Source organism: Spermophilus citellus (assembly GCF_964194105.1).
Source record: "Spermophilus citellus genome assembly, chromosome: 14".
Classification (NCBI taxonomy): domain Eukaryota; kingdom Metazoa; phylum Chordata; class Mammalia; order Rodentia; family Sciuridae; genus Spermophilus; species Spermophilus citellus.
Genome location: NC_138194.1, coordinates 43547717 through 43574456, shown reverse-complemented (window position 1 = coordinate 43574456; position 26740 = coordinate 43547717). Strand labels below are relative to the sequence as shown.

The 26740-nt window shown below is 37.4% G+C and overlaps 1 protein-coding gene across 15 annotated transcripts in view; it reads left to right on the top strand.

Moving 5' to 3' along the window:
• The window catches only part of EYA1 (EYA transcriptional coactivator and phosphatase 1), a 312348-nt gene that overhangs the window by 189799 nt on the left and 95809 nt on the right, over positions 1-26740 (top strand). For 7 of the 15 annotated variants that reach the window (XM_081266699.1, XM_081266694.1, XM_081266706.1 and 4 more), the window contains 4 exons: positions 1496-1573; positions 10015-10084; positions 10401-10546; positions 14463-14600. In XM_081266699.1, the coding sequence (XP_081122825.1) occupies positions 1496-1573; positions 10015-10084; positions 10401-10546; positions 14463-14600 (432 nt within the window). Of the gene's footprint in view, positions 1-1495; positions 1574-10014; positions 10085-10400; positions 10547-14462; positions 14601-26740 lie in introns of those variants that run through there. The other 8 variants (XM_081266702.1, XM_081266700.1, XM_081266701.1 and 5 more) reach the window with 8 other exon arrangements.

The following is a 26740-nucleotide window of genomic DNA, read 5'->3' as shown; positions in this document are numbered from 1 at the left end:
CAAAAACTTCAGTTACAACTTCAGTTTCACTGTTGTGTGGTCTACATGAAAACAATCAGGCCCAGTGATTTCATTAGTCTCGCTGTTTTTTTTTCCCCCAACCTTGTTTAGAACCCATCTAAATAATTAATTTTTTTGAAAGTGACTATCTGATACATCTATTTATAATGCTTATTTGAAAACTACTCATTATGCTTTTGTAAAATACTAGGAGTGGAATGAATCTGTCTACTACTTGGTATTTCTTAGAGCTCGGCCATGTTGGAAGAAGGAAGAGCTACATTTCTCTGTCATCTTCTCAGCTTTTAGAATATGTTCACTTTGTGAGAAAAGCCTCCCTGATTATTTTCTTGTTGAAGTTTTCAATTCAGGAAGCATAACAGGAATTTTTAGGTTGCCTTTAAAAATTACTGTCCCCTTTCTGAAAAACCTGTTAATGGGGAACGAGTAACTTCCACAAAGTAGGGTAGGCAAGTTCCAAAGATGGCCTTTGATCAGAAGTTTCCAGGAAAAACAAACAATCGTAGCTCCTCCTTTGAAAACTAGGGAGGAAAAAGGTAGATGTTCTGAGATGGTCTGGCTCATTTGGTGGAGTACAATAATTCAGTTAATCTATCAGGGGAGAGGATTACTTTGGAGACTCTATAGCATAAATTTCCTGCTTTACCAAAAGGAACTTTATCAAAGATCATTTGTATATAATTAATCCATAAACTGTCTCCTATCCTTCATTCTATTTTGAGGTGGAAAACTTCATTTGTTCTTCATAGTGTGTTGTTTCTGGGACTAAGTATATATAAAATTTTGATGAATTGGCAGTTTTATCTGACTTGGTGATAGTTCTCAATTTAATGGATTACTGTCTTTGATTCCTGCTACATAATGTGATAAAGCATGTGTGTGCACCTGTGTGGTATGTATGTACATACCTTCCCTGAAGTGTCTTGAAATCTTGCTGGTGTTTAGACAGCAAATTATTTCCCCCTGCTTCAGTTCATTTTGTTTTATCTTTTTGACTGGCCAAATAATAAAGATCTTTCTATAAATGCCAGGAAATATTCCCTATCATATTTGAAAGGTATTATTTATTAATATTATTTAGTAAATATATAAGAGAATAATGAGTTTACTTGTAAAGTGTTGCTTTTAAAAGGTAACTTGTAATAATAGGTTGCTTTCTTTTTTAAATTTTTAATTGTAGATGGACACGATACCTTTATTTTATTTACTTATTTTTATGAAATTCTGAGGAGCAAACCTAGTACCTCATGCATGCTAGGCAAGCACTGTTCCACTGAACTACAATATCAGCCCTGTAGATTGTTTTCTTAGGGGAAAAGATATGATTTTTTTTTTAGAAGAGATTCTATCAAGAATATTAACCTGATTTATATTCCAATAGGAAAAGGTGAATTTCTTGCCATTATTTGAATGTTGTACCACGCCTTTACAAACAACTATTAATTGGATATATGATGTATGTTTATTTTTGTAGTTAAAACAGAGCCAATGAGCAGCAGCGAAATAGCTTCAACAACAGCAGACGGGTCTTTAGACAATTTCTCAGGTTCAGGTAAGGAACATATATTAGATTTTCACACTAATATTCAATATTATTCTAATGTATTTATATAGATGCATGTGTACATACATATAAATATACATATAAATTATAGCTTTGCTCAGAATCACATATAACCAAATTTGGATATTTTTATTCAGTGTGATGAACTGTTTCTCCATTTAGATCTTGTTTGTATCCTTTCTCCCATCATGTGAATTTGGGCTGGCAGAATCTGACCTTTACTTCTTGAATAGACTTGCCCATCATCCTTTTAAATAATTATCATGTAAATAATATAGCTAAGTTAAATAGACTCTGTGAAACAGTATTAAATTCTTAAGTCATATTTTATCTCTTTCCCATTAATAGAATCTGTCTCTGCTAAAGGAAATGGCCAAGTTTTATATATTTAATGACAAGATTACTGACAAGAAGGTAGTGTAGTGATGAAATAACTGTGAGATACTATTTGCCAAGTTATCCAGCTTACACTATTTCATTTAAAAGTTCTTTATATCAAAGATATTTTTAAAATTTTCAACCCTTCTCATAATATCTGCTATATTTATAAGACCTCTCAGTCAGAAATGCTGTACTTTCATGAATTTGTGACTGATTTAATCTAGCTCTCAGGGTTACATATTTAATATACATCACAACTAAAGGGGATTATATAGAGAGATAAAATTAAATGCAAATGTACACTTCATCAATACTAATGATACCAGGTAAGAAACAATAAAGAAATAAGAAAGCATAATATTATATCCATTTGTTCTTTTGGAAAACATTTTTTGGATTTTGACTTAAGCCAGACAGTGTGCTCAGACCTATTATGAATGCATAGATGTATGGAAATGGTCTTAGTTCAGGGCATGATGGAGTGAACAAATGACCAAACCTTCATAGAGCTGTTTGGTAATGTCAGAGGGAAGACTGGGAAGCCCTAAGAACAGGAAGAGACCCAGTGGAGACCAGGCTGGGACGGGCTGGTCAGGGAAGGTGTCCAGAATAGGTGGCTTCACTCTATTAAAAAAAATGAGTAGGGCTGGGGATGTGGCTCAAGCGGTAGCACGCTCGCCTGGCACGCGTGCGGCCCGGGTTCGATCCTCAGCACCACATACCAACAAAGATGTTGTGTCCGCCGAGAACTAAAAAATAAATATTAAAAATTATTTCTCTCACTCTCTCCTCTCTCACTCTCTCTTTTAAAAAAAATGAGTAGGAAGAAAGCACATGTAGAACTAGAGATGGGGATGTTGGACAGATGGGCCCCTCTATGGGCAGGGACCACAGTACATAGTGCGTGCAGCTTGGGAAAACTAATGGTTCAGCATTCTTAGTTTGTATATGAACAGCAAGGATGTGCTACAGAGGGAGGCCAGAGTCTGAAGAGGCTTGTATGCCCTCCACAGAGTTTGTTTCATCCTAAGTGCAATGAGAAGCATCACAGGAAGAGATTTCATGCTTATATTCATAATCCAGAGCCATGATTGTTGGGCAGGATGGTTTGGGGATGCTTAACTGGAGAGGCCAATTAGAGGATTTTTTGTATTAACTTGGGCAAGAAATATTGAAGACAACATAAGTGTTGTCCCTAAGTATGGGAAGGAGGGATTCAGTATATTTATGAAGTGAGATTCATAGTCATTAGTGATGAACAGACATGGGAGGTGAGTGTGGCTGAGAGAAAGGAGCTAGGAAATAGGAGAAAAATTGACAAAGAAAAATGGTGACCTCAGTTTTGGGCATGTTGAATATGAGATGTCATCTACCTGAAGATGTCAAGTGGGATTGGAGCCCAGGAAAGATTTGAAAAGGGAATTTTGAAACTATACTGGAGATTAAAGTTAGCAGGCAATAATAGGGCTCAGAAAGAACCCAGGGAAAACACACATACACACTCATATATGAAAGAGTTGGGTAGAGGTTCAAATGGAAACAGGAGTGATTGGGGAAGAAGAGAAAGCATTGAATAGAAGTGAAGGAAGGGAAGAATGTCAAGGAAGCACTGTCTACATGACAGATTCATATGCAGCTTTTTTAAATGACATGAGAAAAGGTTAACTCTAAAGTAAAAAGCAGGTTACATGAGAATAACATGTATAGACTTATCAGTTAAGTTTCAAAAGAAAGGCATTTATGTGTATAGATGTGTGCCTCTGTGTATGGGTACAAAAATTAACGGTGACACTCTCTGAGTGGAAGAATAAAATTTGAATTTCATTCTTTATGATTTTGGGTTTTTTTCCCCTAAATATCTCTTTTTTACAATGCAGTGTGTGACATTTGTATTTTTCAAAAGTAACAATTTTTAAGTACAAGTTAAACATATGCTACAAAGAGATAATTGATTTTTGAAGTTATATGCAGGTAATAGTATTGCATCACTGTTTCTCCCGATTTTGATAATGTGCTATGGTAAAGGGATTCCTTGTTTAAAGAAATAAAAACTGAAATATTTATGAGGACAGGGAAATCATTTGGGTAACTCTCATATGTGCTGACATAGGTAGGGAGACATTGGTTGTTCATATGCTCCCAAGGCTCTGCAGGAAATGCAATTTGAAGTTCACTAATGGTAATGTGACTGTATTATTTACTTTGATAGATGATCTGGAGACATTCCCTTTGCTGGAGGTTATTCTAGTCCCAGGAAATTAAAATTAATCTGGATTTCTGGATTATTATTTAAAATATTAAAGGAGTTTTAGGCCACACACACACACCAACACACTAACACACACACACATACACACACACACACATTTATATATTTATTTATTTATTCATTTCTGGGAAACTCCCCCCAAATGTGAGATTTACATGTGTATATATTCACATAAACACAGTGTATTGAGTATAAAGCTTATATAATATAATGGTAGAGAATTTGGATGAAGGCTATCTGGGAAGTTTTCATATTATTCTTGTAACTTCTCTACAAGACTCAAATTAGGACAAAGTCAAAACAAATTAAAAGCACCAGTGGATGTAGCCTATGGAAGTTTTTGTGGAGGGGGGGGGGCTTTACTTTTCCTTTCCCCAACTCGATCACACATCCCATTTTACACATCCCATTTCTGCATGCCCAACCGAGTTCCTAGTGTGTAGCAGGTGGTCATCAAGGTTGCTGAGTGGGTGGGTGACTGGGAGAACAAGGTGAGGAAGAAAAGAGATCTTTCAAGCACATGGTGGTGAAAGGAGGGGAAGAAAAGTCAGTTTTGGTAAAGAAAGGGATGACATTATGAAGGTCAGGGAGGCTTTATGCTACAGACACAGAATTTATAGGTAATCAATGAAGGAAAGTCCCGGATGGGACAGCAATAGCTTCAACCCAAAACAGAGGTGGGTCAGCTTAGGAAAGGAAAACTCCTCCACTGTGGAAGGTGAAGTGGAAGGTAATGCAGAAGAATTTGAAGTGGAAGAGGGGCAATGTGCCAAGAGAACTCCTGTCTGATTCCTCTAAAAGTCTACAGTCTGTAGTTAGTTCTCCAAACTTCCCTTCCTTATCCTTCTTACTACTTTTCAAATTATGTTTTAGTATCTGCCTTGCTGCTAAGCTATAGCCTTATGAGAATAAAGATTCTGTATGGGTCTTTTCCAACCTGATCATAGAAAACGCTCAGTAAATGTCTGCTAAGCAGATGAATGAATTGGCCAATGTGCTTATGGCTTGAGACCATGGAATGGAGAAAAAAAGGGTCTGGATGATATATGAACTTAATTACTGAAGTAGGAGGCTGGACAGAAGACCTAGAAAGACTGAGAAAAAATGTTGAATGTACAACCCAGGGTAATGTTGGGGCTCATCTGGAGATGGAGCCAAATACTAAAGGTCTAGGAGGTGGATCATTCATGCAAGTGGGAAAGAGCTCTCAGGAACCTCAGAGAAAGAGTGTTTCTGCAGGAGAGCAGGAAACCAATGCTTTGAAGAAGCAATGAAGATACATTTTCCAGGGTCTTTATGATACCTAGAATCTGGGATAAAGTACACCTTCTACTTGGAAAAGATATGCAGGAGAATCAAGGGCTTAGGAAACCAGCCTAGAGGGAGGTGGAGGGGTAGTTTGGGCAAAATCTAGAAAGGGTCTTGCTTTCCACAGATGGATTATCTGTGTCAAACACGGTGTTAAGAATCAGGTGGGGAGTTGGGTCAAGGCATAGGAAGCACAGAGATCATGGAGGTGTCTATTCTTGTACAGTCTTTCACATTTTTTCTCCCTGCTTGCCTCCTTCCTTCCTTTTTTCCTAATGAGAAAAAAATACAAAAATCAAAGAATGTTAGGATGGCTGTGAATAGGGCTTTGGATTTATAAAAGAAAGAAATCTCTAAACCTCTAACTCCAAAATGATCTTTACCTCTGCGGTAACCATTCCTACTTTCTTGTCCATGATGGCTTAAAAATTTGTGTGCACCCAAAAATGCCCATCCCAACTGCTCTTGTGTCTTTAGAAACAAGACATAAAAAGAAGAAATGGAGCCACTCTGATATTGGGGATAGTAACCCCGCCTCTGGCTGTTAAGGAATTATATTATTTCCAAAGCACTAAGGAGGCCTCAAGGGTTCCTGAGTCCCTCAGGTATCCTGGTGTGGGGAGACTGGTTGGTTTTCTAGGCGTGTGGCTGACTTAAAAATTATAAGGTGGTTTATCATGTTTTTAAAGCATAATGATGTCTTGCTCATTCTTTACCAACAGAAAGCAATATGGGGATGATTTAAATTTTAAGAATCACAGGGATTGAAAATAATGTGCATACTCTAATATCTTTGCATGTCACTTTTGCCATTTTCCCAAAGTCTAAATGTGTCATTAAGTGGATAGGATGCTAGTCAATGATATTGATTACACAAAGTTGATGTCCAATGATATTAGAAAAAGGAAAACAGAAACAAGAATACTTCTGGAAGAGGAAAAAAAATATGAATGATATATACAGTTGTAAGGTTTTTAATAGGTCATAAAAAGACACAACTCTGTGGGTCCTAATCATTAAGTCAGCAGTTCTTTGTCAAATACCTGCTATATGTGGGAATATAGCAGTGAGATGGTGGACAGGTCCCAGCCTTCATGGAGCTTGTATTCCTACGAAAGAGCCAGATAATATGTAGATGAGTGGTGAGTCTTGCCTGCCTAACTCATCCTGTGAAAAGTACTGTGAAGAAAATGAAAACTCATCAAAGAATATAGTGGAAGGGTGGATGGAGAACTCTTAGAGAGGAGATCTCCAAGGAGGAGGTATCAGAACAGAGATTTTGGTGAAGTGAGGGAGGTCGTAGGGAGTTGAAGGTAAGGAGGGTTGTAACAGATCTGATTCATGTTGTGAAGGAGATCACTGTTTGTTACATGGAAAAGGCATTGTGGGGTGAAGGATGGAAAAGGCCAGGTGGAAATAGGGAGACGGATATTTCCCTAGCCTGAAAAATGATGTCTGTGTTAGCTCATGTTAGCTGTATTAGCTCCTAGAAGAGCTGCTAGAGGTAGGATTAAATGTTCCAGGATTTTGTTAGGGGAAAGAAGTAGAGGAGAAAGGGAAGAAAGGCAGGTTAGGTTAATTGGCAGTCTCATGACATATGAGCAAGGCCATCAGCAGAGTAGCAGGTCTTCCAGGAACAGGCCTCCCTTCCTATCCCCAGCATTGTTATTGGCCAGGAGAAGCCCTTCCCTGTGTGGCCTCACTGAATTTATATGGATGGATTTCAGAGCTCAGGGCGTTTGGTCAGTTATACACCCTACAGCAGGAGACATGAGAGGTGCATTTTCTGGTTGCCACAGTGTTTGAGATTGGAATGGGTGGTAGATGAATCAAAGTGAGAAGTTGTCAGATTCAGGGTATTTTTTGGAGAGAGAGCCAACAGGACTTAATGATGAAGGAGTATATGAATGTGAGGGAAAGAGAAGGATCAAGACCTACTTCCAGACTTTTTTTTTTTTTTTTTTTGGTACTGGGTATTAAACTTGGGGCACTCAACCACTGAGCCACATCCCCAGCCCTATTTTGTATTTTATTTAGACACAGGTCTCACTGAGGTGCTTAGTGCCTTTCTGTAGCTGAGGCTGGCTTTGAACTCTCTATATAAAACAGGAATAAGGAAGGCTGTTTGTAAGCGTTTTGCTGAACAGACGGTGATGTTCTTTAGACTTAAAAAATAGAAGGAAGGGCAAATTTGGGGCAAAGGTAGTAGGGATCTGAGAAAATTAGCATTTATAAGCACAAATCCTGTATGAACAATTTTATGTCAATTATCTTATTTAGTCTTCATAACAATCCTAGCAGGTATAGGTGGCATTATAGCCATTATTTTTTATGAGGGCATACTGAGGCTTAGAGGGAATAACCTCAGACCTTATATGAGTTAGGCTTTGAATCTGGGCTGAAATTAAATTCTGATTCCAGAACATCTTCTTAATTCCAATAATCTGCAGCCTCTCAAATCTCTCTTCTCATTTTTACACATATACTATCCATATGCTGTAAATCCAAGCTTCATAGAATTTCTGTTACTCTATTAATATACTCGATTATCTTCTATCATTTGTTTTTTAATTGTTGGGTGCATCCTATTGAGTTTGTGAACATTTCTTAAATCATGGCCCATAATTTGAAAGACATAGGTATAGAGCTAGAAGAGAATCAAAGGTTTTTCTTGGCTTCCACCATGGTGTGGCATTGCATTAATTTATTTTTGAGCAATTGTTTCAACTATGATTGTCCAGGGAAGATATTACTCCTCCAACAACCCGCTGGATAAATCCACTTTGCCCTTGGCTCCTTTTCAGGCTTAGAAGGGAGGAATAAAAGGAGCTGCAGTCAGATATCTGGGCAAGTGGTAGTCCTTGTAGTCCAAGTGTTTCCTCACTAATCCCTCCCTTTTATAAACAGCAGTATTTCATTAATCCTCCCATAGCTACTTGTGTGTCAGCCTTCCCACAGAGCAAGGAGAGGACTTGTCTTTGCATGTTTGCTCTGCAGCATCTTGTATAGTGCCTGGAACTGAGTCTTGACTCGGTGTGTGCCAGAAGACCAATGTTGGGGGAAGATGCTGGCTGGACTGTCCTTCCATCTCTGCAATATAGACTCCCTCTGTCTTTGCCAAATTGACAGCCAAATGGTAGAGGTCTGGAAGCTGGCAAGAGTAGGACTGATCTAGATCTGTCCTATTGTCCCTGGGTTAGGCCTTGTTTGTTTTGCTTGGGAGGGATTATTTATAGATATTGAGATTCTCTACTACTGTCCCCTTAAACACAAGCTGGAAAATTAAATGTGAGAGCCATAAATGCACTGATGTGACAACATGAAAAATACATAAAACTTTACATGGAATTTTATGAAGGAGTTTCACTGTAGAATACAGTTAATAAATAATAAGCAACTCTGAAGACAGTGACTATTAGTGGAAGAAGGAAATAATCATGTTTGTATTATAATAATTGCACCCAAAGAATATCTGTGTTAGGTAAACACTAGGTAGTTTAGGGGGAGAAAGTATGTATACATACATAAATGTAAATATGTGTGCATGATTTCATATGGATACACATATATACAACTGTAAATATATCTGTAGATTGTTCTTACTTGCAAAAGAAAGGGCTGAGAATTTCTATTTTATGGGCTTGTGTTAGTTAAAATGGATTTTGCTTCTTTAATTCAGAATGGGTATGAAAACATTTAAAGGTTCAGTGCACTTTGGAAATACATTGATTCAAGTAAATCTGATTAAAAGAAATTAGGTTCTGCTTGAATGCTTAAATACCTCTTTAAGGAAAGAAAAAGAAGAAAAGTTTTTTGCTTGAACATTCAAGTTGAACACATATATCTAGAAGGCAAAAAAAAAAAAAAAAAAAAAAAACCCGGATCAGCACAAGAAAATACAGGCTTAGCCTGCAACTTGAGAAATTTAAAATAGTTATAGGAATGCATTTTTGCTAAAAAACATTGCTAAACCAATGCAGGCAAATGAAGATCTATCCTATTTCTACTCACCTGAGAGAAGATTATACCATATTTCTTGGTAATACAGGCTCAGGTTTGTGTGTTCCCATTGAACACAGACAATAGACCTTTTGCTTTCCTGCCCAACCCCGCAATTCAGCTTGGTACCTCCCCTTCCAGTGTGTTCTTCCAAAGAGCAGCCAGGACTCCCTGTACCATTAAAGTATTGACCCTGTGAGAACCATCACAGCATACTGATGGGTATTTGAGACTGTGACTATGTTTTCTAAGAGTTCAATTAAAATGAATCACTTAACATCAGTTCTTATGGTGACCTTTTTATACTTTAACTTTCTGTTAGACATAACCACGTGAAATTGCCATTTCTGCAGGAAACAAAGGTCCACTATCTGACATTTCATGTTGTAAAGCCATAATTCAAAAATATCGATGCTTTATGTGTATTTTCTATTTTCTCTTGGATTATTTTGCATTTTTTTCCCCCTCTCAGCAATCGGGAGCAGCAGCTTCAGCCCAAGACCAACGCACCAGTTCTCTCCACCACAGATCTATCCTTCCAAGTAAGATGTATTTTCTCTTAATCAATAAATAACTTTTCTGAGTAGACTTTTTTTTTTATCTCATTTCAAGTCATATCTGTGCCCATGTTACCTCTTAATTGAAATGAAAAGTGTGTTTCATGGAAGCTTAAATATATTTATGCAAGTTTATTTTGGAGCATCACCGAAGTATTTCAGTGCTGAGGCTATTGTATTTGAAATGGTTCTTTAAGTTACATGCTTTAACTGGAATTTGTGATGTGGTTGTTAATTGGTTACCTTGCATGTTTCCATCTAATGCATGGGCTTTCTATTTTCTGTCATTTCTGACAAATAGCAGACCATACCCACATATTCTCCCTACCCCTTCCTCACAAACTATGGCTGCATATGGGCAAACACAGTTTACCACAGGAATGCAGCAAGCTACAGCCTACGCCACGTACCCACAGCCAGGACAGCCCTACGGGATTTCCTCCTATGGTGAGTAGTCCTGCCATTGTTGTCATGGCGGTTACCAGTGGGCATTCTTGTGTTTTTGAGAGGTACTTAAAGATTGTCAATCATGGGCCACTTTAGAAAGTGTCATCCCTTTTGGTGTCTCAATTCTTAATACAGTGGTTTCTAGTGAGCATGGTAAGAACTAGTGACTTCTTATCTGGAGGTCAGAGGTGGTTGAACAGATTGTGGGGCTCCATATGCCCTCTTGCTTGCCTTTTCCTGCACTGATATCTCAGCTCTGAATTTGCCACCTGAGCACTTGGCTCTGGAATCCAAAGTATTTTTTGTGCATATTTGTGATAAAACTTCTGAGAATGAAGTCTTTTGGAGTAAAGATCCATTTCCTATTTATCAGATGTCCACCCACCATTAGGGAAGTACACAAGGAATTTAACAAACCCTTGCTCTAAACATGGGGGGTGGTTGTGTTATCAAATTCCAGCATTATCAACCCTTATGAAAAGGGATCTATGTATCACCTCCTGGACTGCACTTTGAAGAGGCAAATCAGGAAGCACTTAAAATTCACGTGGTCATTTGTTCCTTCCCACCTGGAGATGATCTTTATCTTGGTGTAATTTAACTCAATTGTTACAGGGTCAACACCTGTAAATTAAAAATAAATCCAGCCAAATCCCAAAGTTCAACTTAAAAAAGCCTTCAAATTTTAAAATACCTTTTCTTCCATTGGGTTGCAACTGCAATTTTAGACAAATTGAATACAAATATATGAATTTTTGTATTTTAGTGAGAAAAAAATAAACTGGTGATCCAGAAAAAGTACTAGAAGAATAATTAATTTTGTACTTGTTAAATTTTATATGTACACACACACACAAAAATATCAAACATAGATACATTCAATTGATATATATATATATATATATATATATATATATATATATATATATATATATATATAATCTTCATCCATTCTGATTACAATTCTTCTGGTATGTTGTTTTGTAATACTTTTTTTTCCTGCAGTATACTGAAAGAATCAATGCTCTTTTAAAGCATTTTATTTATAATTAGGAAGCAATTTACTTTACTCCTTTTAATTCTCTTTACCTTAAATTGACCATATATAAATTTCTTATAAAATATAGACAAATAAAAATCTAAATAATGTGTAACTTCAGCTTTTAGTAGTTTTATTTCAAAACTATCAGAGATAAATGTCATTCAGTTTGGTGTTTTAAAAACAGACTCCTGAAGCAGCCTTAAGGTAGACTTTCTAAAATTATCTTTCATTTTCATAACTTTTTATTTAAAGTTTCTCATAATAACATTAAATATAGATCACATTTATCCATAATTTTCTTTTAAATTGTTCTTGTGATAAAAGGGGAAAAAAGGTCTGTGATTTGAATTGTACAGCTTTCATTCTGTGTTAAGAGTCAAGGCAATCTCCAGTTGATATGTCCAACCTTTATAAGGTGATTATTTGAAGTGCTAGTGTATTTTCAGCACCCACATTAATAAAGTACTGTCTGCCGACCAGTGGACCGGTGTTGCCCTGGGAAGTCTTCCTGTCATTGCTTTGGCTGACAGCCTCCAACTATCTCTCTCCTTTCTCCTCCCCATGCAGCTGGGCTAGGGGCTGGACATCCTTCTTTGTCAATTTCCAGGCTGTGGGGTGGGATCTACTTAAGTTCTAAACCATTAATGAATGGTCTTTGTGGTCTGAGAGTTATTTCAGGAGGGTGAAAGGAGCCCAGGGTGAGATGAGAATAGAATCAGAACTAGCAGAGCGAGGATGGGGATTCTAATGAGAGTGCAGATGGGAGAAGATGAGAGGAAGGCTCAGTGTTAAGAGCTTTGGTGGCAGAGATTTGCATGGTTTATCAATCTCCTAGGCATAGTTCTCAGTCCTACCCTTTCCCCATCCCCACCCCCTTTTTTTTAATTCATTTTGGGCCTTGAATGCAAGGAGGCTGATCTGAATATTGTGATCCACAGATTCTCTTTGTCTTGGGCTGGTGCATTGAATAACATGGCAGGCAGCCTTCTCCCACTTGGCTTATTCATGAAGAAGAACACATAGTTCAGGGTTTTCTCTGCTACCTCTCAAGGTCCAGATAATATATATATATATTTAGTACTGGGGATTGAACCCAGGGCCTTATGCATGCTATATAAGCTCTCTACCAAATGAGCTATACCCCCTACCAAATGAGCTATACCCCCAGCCCTAGGTCCAGATAATCTTACAATTTTGACTTTCTCTGAGGATCTGTATCCCTAAATTTATTAGATAAACATGTTAAAAAGAACCCACAAAAGACAGGCATATCTTTTCATAGTGAAAATAATAGATCAATGGGGAAGAACACTTAATTCTGTTGTTGGCCAGATCTGCTTAGAGTCTAGCAGGGAAATGAGTTGGAGGCCTTGTGGGTATAAGTTACATAGGTCTGGGTGACTGTGGGTGTTTTCGACCTCTTCCTGCTTTTCCATAGCTGTTCTGATGGCAAAGATTTCCATCCTGTACCTCCAGGCCATAAACAGATCAGGACAGTCTCAAGTAGAGAGAAGGGGGAAATCCCTACTGGTGACATCATGGAAAGAAAGGGAGTTTCTAGAGCCATTAAGCCACCTGTGTTGGACAGGTGCTTTTCCCAGGGATCATTTACATGTATGAGTTATTCATTGGTTTGGAATTGCTTATACAGGGAAAAAAAATCACATTTTTAAGAAATGTTAAGGTTGTGCTAAGCCTTAAATGTTAAGGTCATTATGAAGTACTCAGAGGTACTCCGGGAATTAGAGTAGGCACTCTCAGCCAAGAGTTAGATTCTTCCACTGCCTTCGGACAATTACCGAACTCCGTTCTGCTGATGAAATTCCCCTAAAATGGAAATAAACTGTAAGACTACTGTGTATTCTAGATCCTAAAGATATCATTTATCTTAAGTGCAAAGTAAAATTATTCAAAAATGTGACTTCTCTTGGCAGGAATGTTCCTCTTCTCCCTCTGTGGGAATTAAGGACAGTTGTTAACTTTCATGACTGTCTTTAATTATGATTCAGAGCTGAGCCCTAAACCTCAGTGTTGCCAAGCCCTGAGATGAGAGTGCCAGCCTGGTGCTGTGGAAAGTATTTGGAGGCCACAAATACATTATTTTTTTAACACTATATAAAAATAAGTAAATTTGTTTTTATGTAATTATGTAAAAAAATAAAGTGTACTTTACACTTGAAACAATTGTATTTGAATATTTGAAAATGAACAAAGAGAGAAGTCCTGGTCAACTTCACTGTTGTTTATAAATCACTCTGCTGTTTTATAGGATTCAGGTCTTTGGTTCTCTGCTTCTTCCCTTTCTGCTTGCTTTCTAGTGGGGTCTAGATACTCAGGAGAAGGTTTTCACTCCTGCTGCTTAGTTTTATGCCCAGCATTGATTGCTTCCTCTGACTTCAAAATGAGTTGTGCATTAGCATCACCTTTATGGTAGAATAAGTAAGAGAAAAAAGAAAGAAAGGGGGAAAAAACCCACTATGAATCACTTTTTAGAAAAAAAAAGATTTTGACTTAACATAGTAAATTTGAACTAGTCTATCATTTAATTATAGCTATTTGTCGTCTATGAACAGGTGATGATCAACTTCTACGAAAAAAAAGAATATAGAAATGATATTCCTGTAGTTATAGAAAATCAGATGCAGGAAAATGAGATCCATGTGAACAGGCATTCAAGCCTTCAAGCTGGTTATAATCCTAGGATTTTTAAGAACTGAATTTGTTCTTTATGGCTTTGCTGTAAGCACATATACCATTTATTACTGAGATAAGATGGGAAAGGATTTGTGACTACACGGTTGTGGGAGTGTGTTTTTGTGTATTTACCAGCTTCGGAAAATGAACAGATCAATAAGCTGTCACTAACTGATTTAGGTGCATTGTGGGCAGGCATCAAGACTGAAGGAGGATTGTCACAGTCTCAGTCACCTGGACAGACGGGATTCCTCAGCTATGGCACAGGCTTTGGTACCCCGCAACCTGGACAGGCCCCGTACAGCTACCAGATGCAAGGTCTGTATACATCCTGATGCTGCTGCTTCCTTTCACCCTGTAGCTTATGGCTAATGTCTACAGCAGAATCTGAGGTACCAGGTAGATAGGGGAGGATGACGGCAAGTGGACTCGGCTCAGAGGCTGGACACCCACTTCTAGTCGGCATCTTCATTTACCTGTTCCCTGGGCCCAATTTCATATCATCAAGTGGTTAGACTAAATGATCTTCAAGGTTCTTTTGAAAAGCTCAAAAAAAATTTTTATGAAGTTTTCTGCCTTTGTCTCTTCTAACAATAAAAACAAAGGAATGAAAAGGTTAAAAAAAAAAAGTCAACCATGTAAGAGGTTGTGGTGTGGTGTATGCTAAAACTCCTGCATTTGATGTTATCTACCAATTTTTCTGAAAGGGCTGTGTTTCTTCATTTTCGCAATGGGGGAAGTGATTGGGGAGGCAGCAATTATAACTCTAGAAACTGTATGTAATATGTGTTGACTTAATCATCTACCAAAGACCAGGAGGTCACATTTATGGCTGCCCAGTAGATCTTCACCAGGAACCAGTTGGTAGGCTCTGTTTTTGAAGCTGTAGAAAAAAAAAATAAGTGCAAATGAAATGGAATGACCGTGATAGAGCCACATTCTCTAATGTTTCGCAATCTGCTGTTTTCAGTAATAAATACATTGCAAACATCTTTGAATATCAGTAGGTTCTTTTCTATAGCATCATTTTAATGGCTACATGATACTGATAGGTATTTAAATAGTCCTCTATTGTTGGACATCTAGAGCAATGCTATGCATCTGATCTCATTTCTTTCTGTTCACTATTTATGTGTGGAATTTCTAGGCAAACCATTTTATATTCTTTTAGGAATTTCTCATATATTTATACAAGAAACAGCTGTGTATTAGATGCATACATTGGATGATATCTTACATTGAAAATTGTCATCTTGGTACAGGATTTTGCTGTTTTTATATGCATTTTTTTAAAACAATGGAGATAAAACATTTTTTCTTCTGTGCTGATGTTCATCTTTATCTTTTTATTTCTCAACATTTATGCATCCTTTTCTGAATTTATTTTTTAACTGATAACTTAAAATTGTACATATTAATAGGGTACCATGTAATGTTTTGACACATATATACATTACATAATATTTAAATCATGTTAAACATATTTATGTCCTCAAACATTTATCATCTAACTTTCAAAATCCTTTATTCTAGATTTTTCAAATGTACACTACATTATTGTTCTCTACATTCACCCTACCGTGCAAGAGCTCACCTGTGCTACTTCTAACTGTAACTAAGTACCCACTGATCAACCTTTCTCCATCTCTTCCCTAGTCCTACTCCCCTTGGCCTCTGATAGCCATCATTTTACTCTCAACGTCCATGAGATCAACCTCTTTAGATATTTACATATGAGAGAGATCATGTGATATTGTCTTTTTCCACCTGTCTTTTTTTTTTTTATTTAACACATGATCTCCCTTTCCATCCATGATGTTGCAAATGACAGTTTCATTCTTTTCTATGTCTGAATAGTATTCCATCATGTATATATGCCACATTTTCTATAGCTAGTAGACAGATAAGTTGTTTCCATTTCTTGGCTATTGTAAACAGGGCTGCCGTGAACATGGGACCACAGACGTCTCTTCTATGTACTGATTTCAGTTCCTGTGGGTATATATCCAGTAACGGGATTGCTGCATTGTATGCTAGCTCTATTTTTAATAGTTTTTGAAAAACCTTCATATTCTTCTTTACAAATATACTAATTTCCATTGTCACCAACAGTGTCAAGGGTTCCCTTTTCTCAGTGTCCTCATCAGCACATGTAATCTTTAGTCTTTTGATAATACCTATCTGGGATGAGGTGATACCTCATAGTGGTTTTAATTTGCATTTCCCTGATGATTAGTGATGTTGAACACTTTTTCATGTCATTTTCCATGGTCACTTTTTATACTGTTTTATACATTTATTTTCAGTTTACCAATTTAAAATGATTTTTTTTTCAGTTTTTTTCATTGCACAGTAAGCTAGAGTTTTATTGGGCAAGATCCATTAAACTTTTCACATTTGGTTTTTCCTTTGGTAGGAGAAGGCCTGCATTACGAATTTTGATATTTTTCAGTGGCTATAAAATAAAACTGTCTTATAACAGATAGCATTTATTGTTAGAAGGATGCTACTTATGTGCCAGATTCTAAAACTTTTAAGCTGCCTTGGAAAAGAACTTTATTTCTATACATGCTGAATATCAATTGAGTGAAGGCTAAAAAGAACAGTGATGGAGAGATTTTGTTAATGAATTTAACAGTCCTGGGCTCTAGTAGTGAAAGGGATCATGAGGCAGACAAGGTCTTTTTGCTCATAGAACTTTCATGCTTGTCAAGAACAAAGATAGTAAGTAAGCAATCAAATAAATTATACCATTGTAGATTCTCCCAGGAGCTAAGGCAGAAACAGGACACCATAGTAGGTCCCTGTTGTCTCCTAGGCATCTAGGCCTCCTGTAGGAGAAATGATCCTAATGTTAAGAATAAGGCAGATGAAGGTGCCCTCCATGAGCAGAGGTACCCAATGGCTGGTCCCTGGGCCTGAGCCCATCTGCAGCCTGTGGTTATCAGTTTGCCAGGAACTAAATGCAGAAATTGAGAGTTAGCATTTAAAACTTTCAGTTAGTTTATAGTAATTTTTTTATTTGTTAAATCAAATAATTTTTTAAAATGTATTCTATCTTTTATATTTCATCCTTTTAGTTATGTATTGTACTTCACTCCATTATCAATTCATAAAGGATTGTGGGGTGGGGGGAGAAAACCAATCCTTATGTGAGATAGTTTGATAAGTACATTTCTCTGAAATGCTTGAGACCAGAAGTGTTTTGGATTTCAGATTTTGGGGGAATATTTGCATATGCATAATGAGATATCATGGAGATGGCACCCAAGTCTAAACATGAGATTTGTTGTTTCATATACACCTTCTATGAATAGGCTGAGGGTAACTTTATATAATTGTTTTAGCATACCCGTGTTTTGACTGTGACCCATCATATAAGATTAGATAAGGAATTTTCCATTTGTGTCAGGTTGGCACTCAAAAAGGTATTTTGGACCTTTTTGGATTTCAGATTTTTCGGATTAGGGATGCTCAACCTGTATTGTACTTAAGAGTTACTTTTTAATCTAACTCATCTCCCAGATTAAAGGCTTATACAGCCAAGATGGTTCATTCAAGAACTGACCAACTATCAGAATATATAGTACAGTGCTAGAATAGAGTGGATATGAAAGAGGGAAAAATAAACTTAATTTGGAAGGGAAAAAAAATCTGTTTTTGAAAAGAAATAAGGACATGTGTAGCAAATGAGGCATTGCTTTTATACTTATAGGTTTTGTTGCATCTGGGCTTATTAAATAGTGCATTAAAACATTTTGGGGTTTTTTGTGTGTGTGCATCCTGTATTTGAATGACCTTTCCAGTGGGATTTTAAAACTCATTTTTCATAACTGAGGTATTATTTTATATGGATATTTCTAAGATGGTTTATTCATTCAATTTGGGATTACTGGATATAATGACTTCTGCATATCAAGCCAGAGGATAATATGCTATTCAGCTTGAAACTTATCTTGCCTATATGATGATAGATAATTGTATACAATATGCTGCAGAATGCCTGTGGTCAGATTTGGGTATGCAATGAAATTCTAATTAATATGTACTTTTAAATGAATTGTGAAAAATACTTTGACATTATTCATTGATTTTTGTGTGTTTCATTCTGGGAGTCTGAGCCTTGGAGCATCTTTTAAATACATGTTTTTTCAATACAGAAATTCCTATAAGGTCTAAAATTATTTTCAAATGTCCTCCAGTTCCATTAAGCCTAAATGAATAACAGTGATTTGTGTGCATACAGCTAGTATCCTGGATGACAGCATATATATTTCAGTGATCTGGGGGTATTTTTGTTTAACTTTTTCTACAGGAAGGTCTTTAAAATATAAGGTATGATGATTAGTTCCTTGGAGATTTAGCTGCTAAGATTTAATAGTAATAGAATTTTATAATAAAAGGAGAAACACTCTAGTAGCACGGGTGACTTAAGCTGCAGTGTGATGTGTAAGCCTCCCTGAGTGACATGCTGATTGATTTAAAGCAAGTGTGTGATGATGACCTCTTTGCTGTCAGACTTAAAGGGACTGGACTGAAGACTCAGAAGCCTTGTGCCCTGGCTTACAGTAGAGCTCTGCAGCTTGACTGCAGGTCAGGGGCTCTGCCTTTGCCTTCTGTGGCTCTCCAGCCTGAGACCTGACTTCTTCATCTCTCCATTTCTCATCTCACCTAGAGGGATGATACCTACTGCCACTGTTCAGTGTTGGGCTGAATTGAGATTTATCTTTGTAAATCAATCTGACCAACACATGGTGCATAGTAAGAACTCAGATAGTTGTTTTCATTCTTACTTCTTTCATTGTGGTGACGACATAGTTACTATTATTAAATATTATAGTCCAACTTTCTGGGATAACTTCAGATTAGGAAGCATCACCTCCTTCCCATTTGCCAACGAATGGGGATGTGTGTGTGTGTATATTTACATACATGTATGTGATATATTATAATTTTAAAGTATAGAGTAAAAATAAAAATATATATATTTTAAAAAATTACCAATAAAGAGACCTTAAAGAACCCCATAACAAAATAAGCGCAGGGGGAAAAGAAAGCAAAACAAAAGAATAAAGAGCTGGATCTAACTAAAAGTAATTTTCTGCCATGGAAAGAAAATTGCTGTCAACAAAAATCAGGCTTTTTGTACATGATACAAAAAAAGAAAAAAAAGAAGGGTCGAAATAAGAGGAAGCAGCCAAGGGCACAAAGAAGAAAATCAAAAGAGAAGGCTGCACTAGCAAGAGTGGTGATGGGGTGCTGATGGGTGGGAACGGTGGGGACACAGAGGAGCCATTGACAGAGAAGTAACTCGGCTCTGCAGTACAGGAAAGAAAGGGCATCAGCCACGTCCCTGTGCTGCAGTCATTTCTGCAGTCACCTGTCTACTTTGAGTGCAAGAGAAAGACGAGGCAATAGCAGTTTAAACATCAAATTGTTTAGAAGATTAGGGAAGAAGATGGAAGGGAATGTGAAGCTGTGCTCCGTGGAGAGGCACAACTCCAATTCACAAACAGCAAAATAACAGCAGACATTTACTGAAGACTTTTTATAAGCCAGGAGTTGTTTTAATTATTTCACAAAAATCTCATTTTATCTTCACAACTCTGAACAATGACTTAAAGCATATGAACCTGAAAATACTGAAGAATACATAGAAGTGGTGATTCGTAGAGTTTGTATCATATTCGTGATTACACAGGATGGCCACTCAAAATCAAGCTGGGGAACGGTTTCACTTGATCAATTCTGCCAAGCTGTATATACATCCAAGTACAGTAGCTCTTACGGCATAGAAGAAGATACAAATGTGATTGCATGTGGTGTTTACTTGTTCTGAAGGCAGACTTTGTTCAATAATATTGATACACTGCATTGTACACTGGCTATAGAACTAAGAAAAGACCATCCTCATTTTGTCCAGATGATCCTTCTGGACCCTTCTTCTCCAATAGTCAATACTTCTGTTACAGGAGATAAGTTTCTGGTACATGCCACTTTAAACCAAACAAAAATCAGGTTTGCATGCACTGACCCTACAATCCCATGAAATAAAACCCCAGCGATTAAGAAATCTGATTGTTTTCACCTTTGCTGTGCAAGATCACTGGAAAATTCTATTTCTGCTTTAATTATTTTGTATATCCAGTGGAAGATTAGAAATTGAAGTTCAACTGAGAAAAAATAAAAATGTTCCTGTTCAAATGCAAGTATAGTGTTGACCCTGAAGAAGTGAAATTAGTTTTGACCTCACCTTGTTCTCCAGTATTTACCTTCGCATTTCTAGGAGAAGATCTGTTATGGTCTGAGCAGCGTTTTTTTCCCCACATACTCTTGGTAGACCTTTTGTAGCTACACAAAGGGATGGGAATGGAGGGACAGGGTGTTTATAGACCCTTCAGTCAGTTGTGCAGAAAACACTGTGTTAGTCAGCTTTTTGTTGCTGTCACAAGAATTTCTGATTACAACAACTTAGAGGTGGAAAAATTTATTTTGGCTCAGGGTTTCAGAGGATTCAGTTCATGGTCACTTGGCTCTAAGGCAGAAACAAGGTGGAAGGGCATGAGAGAGGAAATCTGCTCAGGTCATGGCAGCCAAGAAGCAGAGGAGTGGGGGCTGGGAACAAGGTATGGTCCCTAAAGGCATGCTCCCAGTGACCTACTTTCTTCAAATATACCCTACTGCCCAGTAACTCACCCAGCTATCAACAGATTAATCCATTTGATGGATTAATCCATTGATGAGATAGGACCCTATTTGATTGAATCATTGCCTAAAAGCCCCATGTGTGAACTTGCTGCATTGGAAACCAGACTTCCAACACATGAGCTTTAGGGGAACATTGCTTATCCAAACAATAGCACACAGTTGTTTTAATGCTGCTCACTACTCAAAGGCACTGGCAGCAGAATTGAAGCGGGTGTGCATATGTGCTGTGCACTTGCATGCCTACACAAACATGCATCTGTGTATACACAAGGGAAGAAAAACCACTTAGGAGGAACTTAGCCTCTGATTTACCGACTGTCTGCTCAATGTCTCATAAACAGTCTTTATTCTCTTTTTATGTACAAGAGACAACTAACTTGAAATCAAGCTTTAGTTACAATTTTCTTTTCAGAAACACAAATGTTTTTAGAAGAGCGAATACACATTCAAGGGAGAATGCAGGCTATCTCAAGAGGAAGATGTCTTTTGGGAAGATATTCAAGGAAGAATGTGGGCCATCTCCATTGGAAGAGAGAGAGCCTAGTAACATTTTTTTTTTTTACTACAAGTTCTGAAACTATCACTAGCATCACTATCCACTTAAACCCCACCTACCACATAGACTGATAGTTCCATGTAACACAGAAAGCAACAAACTCTTTTCATAATGATGGTTCTGAGCCGTGTGAGGAAAATGAAATTTTGCTTAGCAGTCTGTTGGAGGCAAGGAAGTGTGTGCATTTGCAAAAAGTCTTCACACACACACACAGACACAATTATAATTAAGCCATGTCACTTAATGGTTAAGGCTCAGCTTTGAGGAAAATAGAGCTTTTCATAATTTGCTTTTATCAATTCTAGGCTGTTGAAGGTAGCAACCATCTTTCTATTTTTATCTCCAGTATTTAGTATTTCTGTGTTTAAAATATATAAATGTTTGTTAACAGTGGAGCAATCTGTAACTCATTGAAAACTAGAAATGAAGAATCCACAATGACTCTTGTGATCTTCATTTGGGAAAATGAATTTTGAATTTCGCACAATAAAAATTTCACTTAATCTTTTGCGATAATATATTCAAAGTAATCTTCCTGTGTTGCTATTAGCAGATAGAGACTGGCCAGAGGCATCTCAGAACCATCACATGGAGGTACAGAGTGCCTCTCTATTTTATTGTCCCCAAATAGCGGTGATGATATGGGACATTCCTGTCATTCTAAACAAGGGAAGGTGTCAAGATTTGCTGTGATGGAGAGGAGGGGGCTACACAGATGCACATGTACTAAACCCAGGTTTGGAAACTTGGCTTTGTTTATTTTCGTAGGCCTTATTGCTTTCAGAGAGAGAGAAAAATAACACAAATCTAACTTCCTCTTTGTATATAATGTTTGTTCTGCTAAAGAGATTGGGGTTCAAGCTAGTGAGGAGAAACAATAAATCAGGGCAGGGGTTTAGGAAAGGGTACATGGAAGGGCACATGAGTCGGCCACTATCCACACCTCACCCACCCATGGCTCATGATGTAGTGAGAATGATCTGAGAGCGTCACCCTTCTGTCCTTTGATCTCCTGCTTGGAGCTTTTCAAATATACAGTGGAACCATTTTTATTAGTTGTTTAGAACCTCCAAATTGCCTAGAAAAATGTACTGTTAAATTAAAAAAATTTTTACTATCTATAGAAATGGTATTTTTTTTTAATAGAATGATTTCAAAGGATGTAGCTTTAGGAAAATATGTGTCAATTCTCTTATAATCTGCTATGAGACAGCTTTTGAGGTTTGTACTTTTTGGCATAAAAGGACATGATAGATTTGGAACTGAAGAGGAACTGTTGCTGCCTACAGTGGTGTTCGAATATTACCCTTAATTGTTTTGCCAGTCAATTTATATTTATTGTTTTAGTTCTTTTTTTTTAATTTTAAAAAGTAACAACCCATTTCAGTTCTTTTGGCATCTCATATATTTCAAGTGTTGAAAATTATCTATAAATCTTTTTTGAAACCTGGGTTTAACACTCATTTGTGCCCAATTTCAATTTTATTGTCTACTTGAGTTTTTAGTTAAAATATACAGAAATATTATCAATAAAGATAAATGTAAAGGCCTGCAACATTTATTACCCAAGTTAAAAGTTGTCTTTGAAATAACTTGATAAAGCTGGTCCTTTAAGATCCATCTTATACAGAAGGGGACAAACCCTGGTTTTCAATAGCCCATCTGGCCCTCTGAGGCTTTTCCCCAGGGATGAGTGCTAACTTCTGTCACATAGATCGCACCTGATGATGGACATAGCCCATGGCAAAGAGGCCAGAGAAGGAAAGCAAATGGACTTCTGTGAAAATACACGAGGGACAGACAGCATCCTGATTGCCAAATACGTGCTAGAAAATGCTCTGAAACACGGGAAGTTACAGACAAGCCCCAGCAGGTTCCAGCGTTCTTAGGTTGACTGAGATTCTGGCTTTTAATGTGAGTCCTTGTTCTCTGTGAAGTAGACCTTTGACCTACATGTTACTACTCTTAAAAAAAAAAAAAATTTGTTGTTGTTGTTTTGTTTTTTAAGTTATAGCTGGGTAGTGTTCTCCAGGTTAAGTCACATACAGAACATTGATTTCATATCTTAAGTTGTGTTAAAAAATCAACACAGGCTATTTTCTTCTTAACTATGAAAAAGTAGACATGTACTGGTAAAATTGCGGGGGTGGTTTGTTTTTAAATTGCAATTGCTTAGCAGCCACAGAACTGGGTGTTTCATACAGAATTGTCTAGCAAAGACTGTTTCTCGTTTGTTATGGTTGACAAGGCTGCTACCCTTTTGACAGTGACAAGAAAGCAAAATCTTCTGATACTGTCCCCTGGGTAACTTGATATAATTTGCTTTTAACTTCACTAGCCTAAAAAAGAGTTATAATGAAGGTCTTTTTAGAATTGAAATAGTTTGATTCCAAATTTGTTTATTAATTTTTTTCTTTTTGATATCGGAGATTGATTGAATCCAAGGGCACTAAACCACTGAGACATATCCCCAGCCCCTTTTTAAAAAAATATTTTACTTAGAGTCAGGGTCTTTCTGAGTTGCTTAGGCTGGCTTTAAACTCTCAATCCTCCTGCCTCAGCCTCCTGAGTTGTTGGTTTATTAAATTTCATAGGTGCCATTGTTTCTAGTGTATCTGTGATTTTATTTTTATGTAACCAAAATTTATTGTCCTAATTCTCAAAATATCTAATTCCCTTTCAATATTACTGATTCAGAATGTCTGAAAGAGAGATGTGTCATGGTGGATTGGAAAGCAGCAACCTAAATGTAGAGGTAATGGTCACTCTAACCCAGAGACTGAGTGCAAGGAAATTTTCATTTTCTGCACTTCTGGGATGAAAGTAAAGATCTGACTATCTCATTAGTTTTCTTTTAAAAAGTGTGTTTTCAAGATAATATTTGAGAAATAAACTCAATTATTATTTATTTTCTGTTTTCCTCTTTGTTTTTTAATTGTTGAACAAGTAAGGAAGGGAGGATTTTTTTCTCTCCTGATATATTTTGTGAGCCTTAAAGTTAGCCTTCCAAATGGACTACCACCACCACCCGCCATTAAAAAAAAAAAAAAAAAAAAAAAAAAAAAAAAAGGGCAGTAGGAAGGTCTCCTGTACCCACATCTGATCCTTTAGGGTAGTTGTGTTCTCATTGAACTCTCAGTCACTTAACCACACTGGATCGAATTCTAAAGCAACCATTCTGTCTCCTTGAGCCAAGATGAAGCCCTTCAAAGACACAAGTCAGACATGGTCTATCCATCTCTGTGTGAGGCAGACAGAGTAAGTACAACAAATGCATTTAAGGACTTAGGGTTAGAATGAAAACCAGACTAAGGAGAACTTTGTGTAGCACTGGTCTAAGGAAGAGGCAAATTGTATGGTGTCGATTATTCATGAGCTGGGGTTCCCAGAAGGTAAAGTCAATACAGATAGTCAAGGGAGGCTTATTGGGAAGAGAGGACTTGAGCTAGATCTCCAAGGATGGGAAAATGGGGACTGACAGAAGCATTCAGTGAGAGGAATGAACCCAAGGTGAGTTTTCAATATAGCGAGGACCACGTCCTGGGTTCATGTGGTGGGCCTTGCCTGGAGCCTTAGGAAACAGCCTGGTTAGCACTTTCTCTCCGCACCACCATCCCCAGCTCTCCACCCCAAGCCCAGCTTTCCTCATCAGGCCCAGATTAACACATGCATCCTTGAATTTATTATAGCTCTCCCTCCATCTTTAAAAGGAGAATCAGAATCATAACATTTCCTATATCTCAGGATATTAATACCAACATGCCAAATCTTCAGATTTTTGGATTTTTCCATTAAAAAAAATCATTTATTTTCCTGAGCTGTTTTTCTTAAACAAATAGTTGAGAATCTTCCATAGCTCACCCTCAGACTCCCTCCCCACTTCGCCGTAAACCTTTCCATCTCTGATCATCTGTGGCACTTCACCCTGTGTCAGGAGGGCACGTCTTGCCCTTTTCTGTGAAGTCTGTCTGTCTTCCCAATCTAACCTGGCTCTTCATGCCTTTCATGTGGTGTCCAAGGAGGTGATGCAAGCTAATGTGTCTATGTATTGTTTTCATGATTTGGTGGGATTTTTAAGTTTTCCTGAGGAATGACTTGTTTTTGGTCTCCAACACCTTCTAGAGTTGTCCTTGTCCCTGTAGTAGGCCAGTTGTTGCTGTTGATGGAAAGAACCTAGAAAGTGTGTTTTGTGATTAGAAACATATAACCTAGCCAGGCACCGTGGTGCCTTCCTGTAATCCCAGCAGTTTAGGAGTCTGAGACAGGAGGATCATAAATTCAAAGCCAGCCTCAACAATGGTGCTAAGCAACTCAGTGAGACCCTGTCTCCAAATAAAATACAGAATAGGGCTGGGGATGTGGCTGAGTAGTCGAGTGCCTCTGAGTTCAATCCCTGGTACCCTCCCTTGCAAAAGAAACATGTAACCACTTATAGTATAAAAATTGTCTACTTTAAAAAGAGGCCAGTGGATGGAAAAAAAACATGTCTTTCAGATGTTCTGAAAAGAAAGATTTTAAAAAATATATTTTTAGAAATAAGTGTATCCTTTCCATGTTCTCCCAAAAGTATGGCTGTGATTGTTCAAAATAGTAAATTAGTATATAAGATTTTATTTGTTTATTTATTTATTTGTTTGTTTATGGTACTGGGAATTAAACCCAGGGCCTCACACATGCTAGGCAAGTGCTCTACCAACGAGTTACATCCCCAGCCCAGATTTTTGTTTTAACTACTAGGTAAGAAGGTACCCCTTCTCTTTCCCTGCTTGAAGCATAAGTTAATTTGAGACTCTACCAAGAATAACTAGAGGTGTCTCTTGATCCAATGTCTGCCAAGCTCCTTGATGGAGATATAATGGGTTCTGAGTGGGAATTCTTTCTACCTTGGGGAATTTTCATGATTTCATGTGACATAAAAATATGAAATATTTTATCACAGGATATTCATGCTGCATTTTATTTATCTGGAGGTGATATTTCACATAGTCATTTGTGTCTAAGAAGGAAAATAACTTCTATATTATTTTGATAAAGGAATTCTGAACATTTAGCCTGATTTTCTGACCTGAGGTTAAAAGTGAAGACTCTTCTAAGTTCCACAGAGTCTCTCAGGGAATGGATGCTAGTGGAAGAATGTTCTGTCTTGTCCTGTTTCCCCTGTAGCATCCAGATTTAAGTCTGGTGTACAGCAGTC